Genomic DNA, 15,989 nt, shown 5'->3' with positions numbered 1-15,989 from the left:
GGCTCTTAAAAGTTTGAGAAAATTAAAAAATCTGCATAAAGAGATGTATACTATTTTCAGATGCAAAATGGCTGCCTCTAAATTTGTATTTGCCTCCAAAATAAACGATGTTGCTACTCTGAAGAATTCGTCGTCACGCAAGCGAGATTTTCCAGCACGTGAAGACGGCCGACCAAAGCCAGCCTCACGGTTAATAATGGCCTGCTATTGAAAATCAGGTTTCACTTCATTTGGCTCACCCGGTATGTGTACATTTTTATATGTGTGTATGTATGTATGTGCGTATTTTAAATGTTTTTATAAGCAAACCTGTGTAAGGAGCGGATATGCAACACGTTGAGGAAAATAAGGAAAGTTACCGAACCAGCCGATCTGGTAAGACTTTTGGTTGGTCGGGTTTGAAAAATATACACATATATATGCATATATATGTATGCTTGGTACATTTACAATGTGAGTACACATATGTATGTATGTATGAATATTTGTACATGCACATATATATATATGTATGTATGTACATATCTGTAGACATTTGACTTAAGTATGTCTTTCACGGACATACAATAAAATAGCTTATGTCCCCAAAACATATTTTACCGTCAAAGAGACAAATTTTGCAATTCGAAAGAAATGTTAAATTACTTTATCGCTATTCACAACCTTTAAAAATGTTTCTGTTTGCAACAACTGTATTTTTTAATTCAAATAAAATTTATTGCTTTGACGGTAAAAAGAGCTTTTCCGCTATGAACTATTTCCTTTGTCCGTGAAAGATAGACTTAAGCTGTTTTGTCAAATATTCACAGATATAAATTTTATATATCGAGGGCTTATATCACCGTGCGACAGTCAGTCACAAAACTGCGGGGCAAATATAGTAAAACTGCGTTTTTAAGTTTTCTCTCTGACGTCAGAATTTTTTTTAAATGGACTTTGAAGTTCCTAGAATATGATTGAATAAAAAAATGATTCAAAAGATTCGGTGCATTATAGAATAACTATATATGGGTATCAATTAAAAGGAAAAATTCTATAGAATAGAAAGAAAATTAAATTTTTGTGTGCACCAGGACGAATAAGTATTGAAAATGTCCTTGTAAAACTTTATCCTTGTAAATTTCCAATATTTATTTTTGAATAAAATATATGTCAAGGACTAATATGTTAACTACATCCTTGAATTTCGTCCTTCTAACTTTATTAGTTTCAGATAAAAAAAATTAACTTTAATAAAAAAAAATACTTTTAATTAATTAGTTAATTAATTTTACACTTCTCTTTATAAGATATTGATAGTTGCAATATACATAAATGAAGATACTGGAATCATTATTATGGAACCATGTATGCGCTCTAAAAGAACAAACTGGCCGTATGATGTACGGTTTAAATACTTTAATTATTTTCAATACATGGGCGTAGCCAGCCTTTCACCTAGGGGGGCGGGAGTTTATATAGAGGGAAAAATGATTTTTATTAATTTTTTTTTTGTGTATATAAACGAAATTTAAGGGAGAGTATAAGTTTTCTGGTATCCTTAACCACGATATCAATTTTTTTAAGTCTGGTTTGTAATTTTTTTTTGTTTAAAATATTTTTTTTTTGCTTTTAAGTATTTTTTCTCAAATTTTTATGTACGAAGTATACAGATATGCATACCAGAAGAAAGGAGGTTTAATCGCCTTTACAACGAAACCAAATTTTTTTGCTAATGTTTTTTTTTATAAATTTTTCTTCTCAAATTTTTACATACGAAGTATACAAATACACATGTCAGAAGAAAGAAGGTTTGATTGCGTTCAACCGATATCAATTTTTTTAAAAATCCGTTAATAATTTTTTTCTTTAAAATATTTGTTTATAAAAAAAAGGATTTTTTTTTCATTTTAAATGTTTTTTCTCAAACAATTACATACAAAGTATAAAAATATGCATATCAGAAGAAACGGGCTTTATAATAAAATAATTGTTTATTATTGTTCCATCAATGCATCCTGTGACTCATGGAAATCCACCAATAATAAAAAATTTCGTGACTATATTATGCGTAAATTCCGGTCAACGAATAGTTTCATCCATCGATTTGTTTATCACGGTATTTACCACTCGGTGTATTACTCTGCCCACCGTGGGCCCCTCGCATTCGAACAATTCCTAAGGGATAAAGAGTAAGTTTAAGCTCCGACTCGATTTTCAGCACAAATTCTTGAACTTGAGCTCACTTCATCTAAAACTCAGTCTGAGCTGATGGGCACTTTTTATGCGTGAGGCCAATAGGCCACACTTACGTAACCAGTCAGACGTAATAATTACAGGGACTTAAGGAATTATTATGCTGACTGTAGGTACACTCCAATTTTCAACAAATTTTATTAAATTGGGGACGAGAGCGTCGAAAATTTTCCACCACACTAATATCTATTGTAGGTGATTTGCTCGTTTTTTGTATCAATTAAAGGATTCCTTTAAACTCGTAAAGTCTTAAACTGTGTAAAAAAGTTTACGAGGCTTTTATGGGAACGCCCCCTTTGTCAAAATGTGTGAATAGGTGCCTGTTTGACAGAGCAACCAGAATTTTATGAAACAACTTTTGGTTCGTAGTATTTACAATTGAAAATGCCGAAAATTAGCAGAACACACAAGTTAGAACGGTTAGTGGAAGAAATTCACTATTTTTTCACAGATTTTTTTTAAATTTGTTTTCAATATTAAATAATACATTTTAGTAGAATATTTTCACTCTCTAGAAAATAATTTATACAGTCTCACACACGTGGGTTTGCATTTTGTTGATACGCGATTTTGTACTTTAAACGACGATATGAATTCGCCGCCTTGTTCTTTACTGCTAATGAGTAGTATTTAGAGAATGACGTATACATATTCTGTACCAGTAGAGAAATAATGTGTAGAGAAAAGTTACAGAAACGAGCTACAGTTAACGACAATTTTCAGATCGCTATCGCAAATCGCCGACGTTTCTTATGAATGCGGAAAAGTTGGGACAAACACGAATGGCAAAGCAAAACAGAATAACCAGAAAATGACAAATCTTTCAATATGACAAAAGTAGAAAATATTCGAGAGAAGTATATTAAAGCACATTATTTAAAACCATGTGAATCTTATTTAGTGACGGATATCGGGACCCGCAGTACATATATGAAAAGCGTCGGGATAGGCGGGTTCGGGACCTAAAAATTTTGTGCCGGCGCCCATCTCTTTTACCAATGCTACCTTATTTTTACAAATGGGATAAGAAATAGTAAAAATAGGTATAAGGAACTTAAGTCGGCTATTTTATGTATTTTTGCTACGCCCATAATACATTTTTTATAACCGAGAACACTTTTGCAAAAGGGTATTATAACTTCGTTCACATAACGTTTGTTTGTAACAGCCAAAACGAATCGAAATAGATATAGACAAATGCATACATATACGTCCGTCCGTTTCTGTACACGATAACTCGAGCAAAAATTGAGATATCTCAACGAAATATTAATGGTATGTAGGTTGCCTTTTATCCAAGGTAGATTGGTATTGAAAATGGACGAAATCGGACTGTAACCACGGCGACTTCCCATATAACGGTATTTCCGAAAAATTAAAGAACTACGATATTTCAGTAAATACGGGATCTAAATCGTTGGAAGTACGTTAGTACGTAAAGTAGAATTTCGGTAACAATAATATTATTATGAAGTTTTTCGAAAGTGGGCGGGGTACCACTGTGGGTGGTATATCAGTAGCCGCTCCGCCAATCCTTACCAACCTCGGTACGAGCCTTGCTAAGGATCTAGCTAAGAAATCTATTGAAAATCTTTGCAATCGGGCAATAGCCACGCCCACCTCCCATATAACGGTAATTTACAGAAACATGAAAGTTGCGATAAAATAGTAACTACTGAAGCTGATTCACTTAAATCGACGATTACAATAAGCACTTATCAGAAAATTAGATTATTAAACCTTTTTTGGATCAAGGGCGTGGCGCCGCCCCCTTTTGACCACAAATGTGTATCTCGGCAACCGATTTATCAATTTCTCCCAACCGGTAAAGCTATGCGTTGAAAATTATTAAAATCGGACGAAAAGTTCTATATATCATAACTGACTGTGCTAATTTACTCCATGCTAATAGTTACTACAAAATCTTAACAATAAATATAGACTTTTAGGAATTGAGCGTGGCACCGCCCACTTTATGACTACAAAGGTATATCTCGGTAAGCAATTTAACGATTTCTACCAAACTTGGTTTAATTATAGCATTAAGTCTAACTCAGCATATCATCGAAAACGTTTGAAATGGGAAAAAACACCCCTGCTTATCATGCAAAGGCAATTTAGAGAAAGTGGAAACGACGATATTTGATACCTGCGCCGGGTATATAAAGTTCGGTTTCGCCCGAACTTTTACTTCTTTTCTTGTTTTACAATCAAGTCGATTTCTGTACGTTTTAGTACAAGACTCTGCTATGTGAAAAATTTGAATGAAATCAAAGGTCTTCGCGTTGTTCGCATTTTAAAACGGGGACTTTATAATAAATATCATAATTTAACCGTAAAAAATTATTATATTTTTTCGATCATATTGTAACCGTTTTTTTTTCGCGAGTCGGTTTGGATGTGTTAGTGAAAATAAATATGTGTTAGTTACAAGGACATGACTCTGGCATGACTCTGAGTGACTCAACGGTGTGTAGTCGAAAGGCGAGTCAACACAATACAATATAATACAAAAAATAAATAAATAAAATATATATGTATATGCATGTATATTCAAAAATTTTTATTGAGCTTGAGGCCGTTTTTAATGAAAAACTATTGTGGAAAAGCAACAATAATTTCGAAAAAATGATAGAAGTGATAGCTATTTTGGAAATCACCACATTTCCTCATCTGTCTTCTTTCAGTGAGATTAGAACAACCAGTTGCCTACGAACCGTGCTAGGTTCGCCTTGTAAATTCTTGTTACTTTTTTCCAGTTTTTCATTTAAAACGGCCTCAAGCTCAATAAAAATTGTTGAATATATGTAATTGTTATAAGGCCATAAATAAAATAACAAAAAACAAATTTATCAAAATAACGGTGTTATTTTTCTACCTCAAAAAAAAAACTTATAAAAAGCGGTGAAACACCGAGATTGAACTATCCCTGAGAATGTAGATTTACTGGAGATTTAAAACCTTACCCGAGATTGTAGACATAGTTCGGTTATGTTTTCCTCTGACTAGCTCCGATGGACGTAAACTTGGTTCTTCTATGACCTCTAGGCCTGAATCGGAATCTATGTAATCCAAATTGGTATTTGAATTGATTAGGCAATCGCTTCCAGGTTCTGTTGCAATCAAATGGTCTTTTTTATGTAAGGAAGCATTCACCGGTGGCGGCAATGGAGGAGGTGGTGGTCCGTTCGCTGAAATGAAGAAAAAAAATATATTTATGTATGTATGTATGTACATACACATATGCATGTACCGCGGTTGCAGTTTAATTGGGTAAGTATATAGTTACATATATGTGAGTTAGAAAATTGCAATGTTATTGTCAGATGCATTAAATGTGTATTTATATGTGTATGTATATAGTATATTCGACTTTGTGGATCATACCAATTGCTACGCTTTGTATAGGCGGAGCAGAAGAAACTCGTTTCAAGTGGCGATCGCTTGTGTTTCCATCATTGCCGCATGATGATTGAAATATGTTGTTGGAGCTGCCGCCGTCCAGATTATTTCGAATAACCGAGTTTTTGTGTGATTGCTTTGTGCGCTCCGCAATATCTTCTATTGGGCATACGCTTTCATACGTATCGCTCTTAATGCCACCATTATTGTTGTTATTACTTGTCTTCAGCTGGTTCTTAACATTCAAGTTTTTAACGGTATAACTTTCCTTGTGCGACATTTCATATCTGTGTAATCCATTGGCCGATTGCGATTTGTTTCGACTCAGTGGGTCACTTATGTGTTTGTTCTTCAGGTTCTGCAATCAAAGGATTATAAAGATAGAAATTTAGTAAACCAACAACCACATGACCAAGTCTAAAAAGAACAAAAAAAAACAAACAAACAAACAAAAATAGTTGCCCTTGACATAAAAAGTTGGAGTAAGCAACACCAGTTTACATGGCATAGACCATTGGCTTTGTATGCCAGAGTTCAAGGTTCAAATCCCAGTGAGCTCGATGAAGCAGTCTTTTAAGGAGATCTCGGATATACATAGAAGCTGCAACTTCATCCAAAGTAAATTACTGTTGTTCTTCCATAAACTTCTTTCATCAAATGACCTCAAGTTTAAGTACAACTAGCTCTGTTTTTAACATTTTACGGGTGTAAGTCGATATGCTCTCAGAAAAGAGAAGAAACTGCCCAAGCCCACGGGTTTGCGTTTCCCCTGTACATATGTATTTTAACTGTTCTGCATTAACAGCTCAAAACTAAAAAAATAATTATCTTTTCTAAAGTAAGTAGTAAGGATTTGACATTGATTAAATTAGGATTTATTACATATATATACATATATATGTAAAGATCTACCTATTTTCTATAGATAGTTTCTAAGCCATATTTACTTGTAAATGAGGTCCGAAAAACATCAAATTAATACAGTGTATACAAACATATAGCACACCGTCTTCAATAGGGGCACAAATCAAAATTACACGTTTATCAGAAAATGCGAAAAAAACTATTTCTCAGCACATGATAATCATATTGGCAAGGGAGACTTTACCTTAGGTTTTAATTATAACAAAAATTTGCTTCAGATTTTGCTGAAATGTAAATAAAAGCTCTGTGTACATTTTTAGCGCATAATTTCAGAAATGTAAAATTTTGCGTTGTGCCCCTTTTGAAGACGGTACGCGATATGTTGATCTAAAGTCGAACACTGAATACGGACGGATGAGTTCAATCAATGTTCGTATGTGCATCAGAAATGTGAAGAACATGAAGTTTTAAGGAATTTATTTATTTATATTTTCCACATCAAATGTTTCTAATTTCTTTTTTATAAAAATACACATATGTATGTAGTTCATTCGACAACTAGAACCAGCAGAAAAAAATTTTTTTCAATTTCATTTAGAACTCATTTAGAAAAATCCAAGAAATACCAAACAAATTTTTGCATCAGAATTTGTAACTTTTCAATTCGATATACATACATCTATAGATAACGCATGAACCAAATCTATTTTTATATGGAAAAAATGCGCAACGCCCCCGAGAAAAAAAAAATTCAACGGCAATTTCTAGATACTTGAAACTTGCACTTTATTATACCAAAATTTATTGGGCTACAAAACTGCATACTCTTTCCAAGAAATCAAATTGAAAAAAATTAAAATTTCTTCTAGAATTTTTCCGAGTTCTATATGAAATTAAAAAAAAAATTGTTCTTCTGGTTTTTGCTATTGAATGAACCACATTTTTATAAAAAAAAGAAAAATTTGCTATGGAAAAAATAAATAAATAAAATCGTCAAAACGTCAGGAAATTCCTATTTTTGACGCTGACTGTATATTTATTTGGTATGTAGTACGGAAAGGGAAAATTTCATTAGTGGAAAAGTAGCGGAAGCCTAAGTTTTTATATGAAGGTTTTTGCTGTGGTTCTAAATAGCTTTTCAAAAGTGCCCAGCGAGTCATGTACCAACTATGATTCGGCCTTTCAGAAATGACTACCATGATTTAACCTCTTCACTCACTTTTTCACAAAATATCGGATAAGTATGCAAATTTTGCAAACCAGAATCAGTCTACTAAAAATACCCTTCTTCTTGTCTTGTCATTGTCATAATCGCCTTTCGCCAAGCTTAGTCACTCAGAAGCATATTCGCTACACGCAGCAACCCTACAATATTTTATAATGAAATGGACGGCGCACAGTGCCGCCTAAATCGAAAAATTCGTTATCTGCAATGTGAACTTGGCTGGTATTTTTGTAAAGACAATTTATCCACTAAAAAGAATTAAACAGACATTTCCCCAAAAAATTAATTATATAACGCCAGGAAGCCACTAAAATCGACAGATTTTATACTCAGAATTTTAATAAAGCATACCCAGGTGTAAGCTCTTCGCAGAAAAAATGTCAAAAATATATTCTTTGAAATAAAATGTTGATTTGACGTTTCTTGTTTCCATATAGATAGCAGAGAATTACTGGAACTAAAATTTTGGAATAAAATTAAACACAGGGTGTCACTGCGGTGTTAAAAAAACTATTTTTTTAAACAAAATTTAAAAAATTGCTAAATTTTAATGGAATGAATAAAAAATATATGTAAAAACAGGTTATTTTTTTATTATTTTATTAAATAGCACGGGCTTTTAGCTTTCAAAAGAAGAAATAAAAACATATATACATATTTCAGTTACCTTATTCCCTTAATTAAAGTGAATTTGATTTTTTAAACATGTGGCAACCCTTCTGCGTGTCATTTAGAGCTAAAGTATTTTAAAAACTAGTTCAATTGATACCCATATTGTAATATCTAATTCATTTAACTTATTAAATAATTTTAATAAAATTTTTAACAGGTGGCAACCCTTTTCAAAAATAAAAAACTTTATTGCACAACTACTATCATTTGACACCTCACTTTTGAAAATAAAACGAACTATATGTACATACCTATGTAAAAGCCACAAGAACCCAAATTTTCAACTTCAAACTGCATTTACAGTGAAAGTATGAAAGTTATCCAAAAACCAATTGCATTTTTGAATTCAGCGTCCTCAATTTTACTAAGAAGCGAATTTTAATTTAAATCCGTCCATAATTCTATTTTTGCCTACATTTTATTTGGACGGGAAGCACTGTGCGACGGCTCGAACCTTGGTTCTACAGGGTGGAAGTTCGCACCTGCAACCATTCGGCTACGGCGGCCGCCATAGTTTACTCTAGTCTAATTTTGGGACGCTTAGTTGACAAAACTTGAATATTTTTTGGTTGTAAAATTTTGCACATTTGCTCAAAAGCATGTAATTTTAACTTCATCTTTTTCAAAAATATCAATACCAATATCATTGATTTCAAATGTCATTTGGAATATACTTTAAAATGATTCAATTAAATTTGCCAATGATGAAACTGTGCTTCCTTTCTGAAATAAGATTCAAGAATTTCATCAACTAATGGTGTTTTCGTTTCTAGCAAAAAATGTCGCCTTTTGATTGCCCATTTCCTTTTCCGTCTTCGATTCTGAAATGAAAGCAAACCGGTAAGAATATTCATTGTTGTTTCTTAACTCTAAGATCAAAAAAAGGCAAATTCTCTGCCTTTTGAAGCACTGTCGATGATATGGTTTCCCTGAAAATCAAATCGTTGCTTAAGACGATAATATTAAATATGAAATGCGTGAGCTAGACAAGGAGGATAAGTAGTTAAAAACATGCACTCTTACAGATTTGAGTGTAACATCAAACATATTTTGCACTATGCAAGGCCAAACTGTTTTGAAAGAAACGAAAGCATTGTCCTTTACTGTCTACTTCTGCAAACTAAGTGGTAAGTGTATGGTGGCTTACATGATTGCTGTATTGGAGTACGACATCTGTACTGCGAGTTGAGGAGGTGCTAGCTGAACGTGAATGTGAACCACTATCGCGAGACCGAGATCGGCCAGATGCAAATTTGTGTTGATTTTTTCGAGCTTCCTCACGCACCAAGTATATATCCTCGTAATCATGATCGTGCGCATTTTCCGCCGCGTGCTTTTCATTGTTCAAAATATTTGAGTTCGATGGTTTTGAAATTTCATTTTGGTTCTCTTTCTTTATATTGTTGTTGCTGCTACAGATATTATTTTTATTGTAGTTGAGCCCGGATATTATATTATCATTTATTTTTGAAATTTTGTTGGTACTCATTTTAACACCAATGCTGTTTTTTAAATTTTGATCACGACGGCTTATTTGATTGTTGCACTTTGGATGAAGATTGAAACTGTGGCTCCGAAGATTGTTTGCCTTGGGCGAATTCATACTTGATTGAACTGAAACTGAAATAGACTCCTCGGATCCACTTCCAGTGCCACTTGAGCTTGAGTGGACATCTGCCTGTACGGTCACAGCATTGTTTGTTGAATTCGATTTGTTGTTCTTATTTTGAGTTAGAGATTTGTGTCGATTGATTTTGGGCTTTGATTGCCTAACGCTGCTACAGTCCGAGTCAAACAACTCTCGCACCCGATTATAAATTAGCTCTTGCGGATCGTGAAGAAAGAATGATTCTCCCGAAACGCTTCCAGTGGGTGAGGGGGGCATGAAGAAGCTATTACGCATTGGATTGATATACAAGCCATCGCTCGGCACCATTTGACTATTGTACAATTTTTCAGAAGATGACCGTGATTGTTGCGAGTGTGCGTAAAACGCGTCAACACGTTTGTGAGCCATCATACTAGATGGTGGATGCAAGTAAAATGGCTCAATGTCTGAGCTTAAAGTCGACGATGTCTTTGATTTTATGGTGTTGCTGCGGCTAGTCTGTTTACTGCTATTTGAATTGCAGCTCCCATGAGAGCAGTTGCCGATACAGTTAACACTGTCGCTACCATTGAAACTACAGTTTTGCGTCTCCTGCAGTTGCTTGCTAGATAAGGAACAAGTTTTATGCCGTTGCAAGGGGTTCTTGTCACGACAACTGTACTCCACCGAGCTGCCATGTTGCACTAACACGTTCAGACACTTTATTTAACCAATTGGTGAGATGATAAGAGAAAATACATGAAATGTAAAAAAAGGAGAGCAGTCAAAAATGCAAGTAAGTATTTATTCTTTGACGAGATTACCTCTACTTGTTGATTTTCTGCGGCATCATTAATTGGTGATTTGCCATATTTGTCCAGGGAAAGCTTTGCACCATGATTAAGCAGCCAGCGAACGACGGAAAGATGACCTCGTGAAGCAGCAAAGTGTAAGGGGGTAGCACCATCCCCATCTCGTAAATTGGGATCAACTCCTTGGTCTTGAACCTAAATATATATTCATACATTTGTATAAGTGCGGACAAGCAATGTTCATTAAAGCTAAATTATTCTATAAAAAAAGTTCCTTTTATTTTCTCTAGTAAATGTATATTGGCACTCGACTAAAAATCTCCCACCGTACAACGCTTATAGATTAGCCGATGTTTCAGATTCGTAGTTAGATGCTGGGGTTCTTTTCTTAATTAAGCTAATTAAGGGGGTGGTCAGTAGTAACTATTTACTGAATGAGATTACCACAAGACCGTCGAGGCATTTTAAACCTATTGTGTTGAGTATCTGTACATCAAACTTTGAAATACGAGTGCATGATGCTTTTCGTTGGCCATGCCAAAAAAATACACATCTGAATCGCTTTTCATAATTAAACTAACTTTGCTTAACCAGTTAACAAACTAGAGGTATATATTTATGTATCTGGAAATGGACAAATGTCACAATATCTTTAGCAGCTTATAACGTATTTAATACAATTTAATGCCGCGTCTCGATATGGAATATTTAAGACTGTTGCTGCTCTTGCATTGGAACTAAGTAGTACACGTAATACAATGCGGCCATGGATCGGAAATTCGGCATCTTCGACTCCACCAAAGAGTTCATCGACAGCGCGGAGCGGGAATTATGTTTTTTCGCCCGCCTCACATATCAAAGTAATGACGACGGGTCGGAAACTCGAATCGGAAATACGGCTGCCCTCAAAGGTAGACTGAAGACTAGGCCTCACCAGCTACCCAACTATCCCACTAGAACTTGAATGGAGATCTCGCTAAGTGAGGAATAAAAGAGTACTCCCCTTGACCTGATTTCGGATCAATAAGAGAGATTTGTGGACTTTTTACTCCCTTATTACTCGTTTAGGAGTCAATAGGGACATCTCCTAAGCTAGCAATTAAAGAATGCTCCCTGAGGCATGATTTGGGAGCAATAAGCGAGATTAGTCGGTTTTGCACTCCTGTATTACTCACTTAGGAGTATAATGGGAGATCTCCCAAGTGAGCAATAAAAGTATCCTCCGGGATACATGATTTCGGAGGTATAAGCGAGATTTGTTGGTTTTGTACTCCGTTATTACTCGCTTAGGAGCAAAAATCGATGTTTCCTAAGCGAGCAATCCAGGAGTATTCTTTTTAATTGATAGGAGAGCTATACGCACCTTCTTCAACATAATTTTGTGTTTTTGGAAAATGTATGAAGAAAGCAAAACAGATAACTGATGTGTACATTCATACTTATATACATACATATGTATTTCTAATTGAAAAACTTAAATCAGGCAACAATGAAATTAATTGGAGAGCAAATCTTTAGAGCCGCTGGTATGTATGATAGCATTTGTTTAAACTTATAAATGATTGTATTATTTAACTCAAAATATATTTCAGATTACGGGGCCAGCAATTAGGGCGTCTACGTTCTAGCGTTGCAATCTTGCCCCGCCCAGAAAACTTACTGGGTACAGCCGGAAGTTTTTCAAGGCGTGAATAGTTTGGGCCACTCCCGGGTGAATACAAGTTAAATAACTTTTCCAGGAAATCATCCTCGCCACACTTATCTTGTGGATTGTATAAAAGTATATATGTATGTATGTATAATGTTTGAGTTTGTCATTACTGTTCGATATCCGTTTTCTAATTTTAGTTAATATTGTAATAATAATTATTTATGTTTTTTTCTGTTTTTGTAATAATCAGCTTAAATCTTGTATTTATGTGCATAAGTATGTATATATGTATATGATTAAAAAATTAAATAAATGAATTGCGTAAAAAGCAAAATCTTTTTAGCTTATGTAAAATGCTCGTTATGGAGCAATGTGGGAGTAGTCTTCCATTACTCCATGAGGAGGAATTCGGGAGTATAGAGGCGCTCTTTTATTACTCGTACAGGAGGTTTCCGGGATGACTCTTATGGGAGTACTCCCTTACTACTCGTTGGGGAGGAATGTGGGATGTTTTCTATGTGCACTCCCTTGTTGTCTTTTTGGGAGGTTTCTGGGAGGTAACTAAGGGAGTACTCCCGTATTGCTCCATTAGGAGGTTTGTGGGATGATAATTCTGTGTGTGCTCCCCGATTGCTTGTTTAGGAGGTAAAAGGGATTACTCCCCCTCCTAGGACATCCAATGTTAAAGGGAGTATACAAAATTACATGCTTATACATAGGGAGCAATGGGGAGTATTCGTATACTCCCAAGGGAGTACTCACCGAGCAATCGTACGATGCTCCCAAGTTCTACTGGGTGATGCGTATCATCGGTAACGGCACATATTAAAGAGAAAATAGTTGTGTCAAAATATGTTGACAACTTTTGTTGTCAAAATATTGCATAGCGAAAAACAAGCTTTAAGATAAAAATTGCCTAAGTGGCAGAATGGGAGATCTCGGGTTTGCCATGCAAATACTCCGTTATTATGACCACGCCGCTAACAAAATTTCGCTGCCTATGTGCGTATAAATAACTCGTTCTATCGTCACTTAGACTAATCCAGAACTCTCTTCACAGAATTGACACTGATTTAAAAAAGGTCTTAACGTTATCCAGTTTTTTGAGCTTACCATCCACTTAAGGCAATCCAGACATCCCATTTGGGAGGCAGCGTGTATCGGTGCCATGCCGTCGCGTGCGCGTACATAAAGTGAACCGCCTGCTTCAAGAACCAAAAACTTCAGCACTTCCAAATGCCCTTCCTGCGCTGCCAAGTAGACTGGTGTAACATCGTTGTCCATTTGAGTGTTTGCACTAATACATATTTGCAGATTTGAATAATAGTAGAACAAAAATTAAAATATTATATTACATTTATTAACTGTTAACTAGTTATACAGATTATATCATAAAAAATTAGTTTTTTATACATATAAGGTATACTAAAAACTAACGATTGACATATCGGTGATCCTCTGCAATAACGGCACAATTTAAAATTCAAAAAATAAAATTCCTTGCTACTGTTAAGAGGCTCATGTCTGTAATCCTTATCTAATCCACGTCTACGCCTCACTAAAATAAGAAGTAAAGTTTTTATTTTTTGAATTTTTAAATGCGTCGTTATTGCAGAGGACCAGCGATATGTAAGTAGGCACGTACATTAGGGCTAGAAAAAAAGTAAAGTCTGGAATTTTAATGCTCTAAACCCATATGAGTGTTCTATATCGAAAAATACCCCTATTTCTAATTTGAAATGAAAAAATATTTAGAGGTCGCTCAAAGCGCTCGAAGGATTCCATGTAAATATTTTATATGGGGAAAAAAGAACTTTTCGTAGAAATGGTATAGAATTCTTGGAAACCCATATTTTTCGATCGGAAAACTCTAGTTCTCTTCAGGAGACTTCCAATAACAATACCCAATAGTTTATATAACCATTTTTTAATACTAAAGATTTTTTAGTGCCCCCCATGCATTTTCTTTTTATGTTCTGGGGTTTTTAACGGACCTATAAAATATAGTTACTATGAAAAAGTTGTTAAATAAGTAACTGGGAATTATTATTGGGAATCTTCTTAAGAGAACAAAGTTTTCTGATTGACAAACATTGATTTTCAAGTAAATTTAATAGAAATTAGATAATTTATCATAAATCAAGAACCAAATGAAGAAAAGAATTCCCATTTATTTTAGTCCCCACTGTTGAGGAAATTAAAAAAATGTCTAAAGATAAGAAATTATTATTATTATTATTTTTTTAATCAAATACAAACCGCACACTCGAACGCACACGTGCTAATCACATATCTATAGAAATTACGAAAGAAAATGTGAACGTACTTGGTTTATGTGAACATAGTTTTAGGGTGATTGACTCGGTTTTTCTAATTCTTGGAACCACAATTGATTCCAATAAATGAATGCTTGGTGCTTAAACGAATTCTATGTGCCGATATTCTCCTCCAATTCGTGATATGCTTCGTGATGTTGTTACACAAATGGAGAGATCTACACTTTTACTTCACCGCCGAAGAGGATTTTATGGCAGAAGTACATTCGGAGGTGGCGGCCACTGTGGTGTACGCTTGAAAAGATCAAAACGTCAAATAAACATCGTATTTTATTGAATTCAGTGCATATTTTGTAATTTTTGTGTATATTTTAAAAAATTTAGTTACTTTTAACCTCTCAGCTTCATTTTCCGGTTCAAGACCACCCTGTAAAATATTTTGACCGGATATTTTTACATTTTGAATTAATATTTTCCAGGCAGAAGAAGAACAGTTTTTACTTGTATGCACAATGCCCACTAGATCCAGTCATTTAATGTATCTGAAGCGTGCAATCGATAGGACGTAGAAAAGATATTTTCCCTTTACATTTTTTGTTTACTTCTCCTGTGACCGGAGTCATATGTTGCAAAAACTAGGAAAATCTAAAAGAACTTAACAGTACAAAAACAAGGAAGATCAAAAAACTCAGAGCGTGTAGTCCCTAAGCGCGGAAGAAGTGAAACTTAATAGGGGAAAGCGGCCAGAAAGAAAGAAGTGTGCGTAATAATACACATGCACATATTTTCTAATATACAAAAAACATATTTATTTAAATTTTTTTTAACGACCTTTATTTTTTTTATTTTTTATAACCAACTGCAAAGTTTAATTATTATTTATGGCTGAGAAAACATCCATATCTACAATATTAACTAGTAGATTGTGGTAACTAAAGTAAGATATGAAAATATTATTAATATTTCTGAAAAAAAAAACCGCATCAATGGTAGACGCTTCTTTGGTTGTTGGGTCATTTCTACCATTAACCATTTCCAATGAAAATTTTTCTTTAAAAAAATTTGTCAGTTCATCAGATTTGGCCAGCGAAAAGTTGACGTTGAAATCTTCTGCGAGAATTACAAGTCGATCCTAACTGTCTACTCATCTTTATCTTAATCGTTATCATTCATCTTTTTTGTCATCTTCATCTTCTTCTTCTTCTTCTTCTTCTTCTTCTTCATCTTCATCTTCATCTTCATCTTCATCTTCATCTTCATCTTC

General features: G+C 34.4%; 1 protein-coding gene across 2 annotated transcripts in view; it reads right to left on the bottom strand.

Moving 5' to 3' along the window:
* LOC118757431 overlaps positions 1-15,989 on the bottom strand; it is a 57,100-nt gene that overhangs the window by 13,216 nt on the left and 27,895 nt on the right. For both annotated transcript variants that reach the window (XM_036492145.1, XM_036492152.1), the window contains exons 3-7: positions 13,563-13,746; positions 10,811-10,993; positions 9,546-10,706; positions 5,623-5,995; positions 5,202-5,426 (exon numbers count right to left, since the gene is read on the bottom strand). In XM_036492145.1, coding sequence (XP_036348038.1) covers positions 5,202-5,426; positions 5,623-5,995; positions 9,546-10,706; positions 10,811-10,993; positions 13,563-13,746 — 2,126 coding nt within the window. The remainder of the gene's footprint in view (positions 1-5,201; positions 5,427-5,622; positions 5,996-9,545; positions 10,707-10,810; positions 10,994-13,562; positions 13,747-15,989) is intronic.

This window comes from Rhagoletis pomonella, unplaced genomic scaffold (assembly GCF_013731165.1).
Source record: "Rhagoletis pomonella isolate Grant_MI unplaced genomic scaffold, Rhpom_1.0 Rhpom_scaffold_00002, whole genome shotgun sequence".
NCBI classification, from domain to species: Eukaryota; Metazoa; Arthropoda; class Insecta; order Diptera; family Tephritidae; genus Rhagoletis; species Rhagoletis pomonella.
This window is presented reverse-complemented; position numbering and strand designations above follow the sequence as displayed.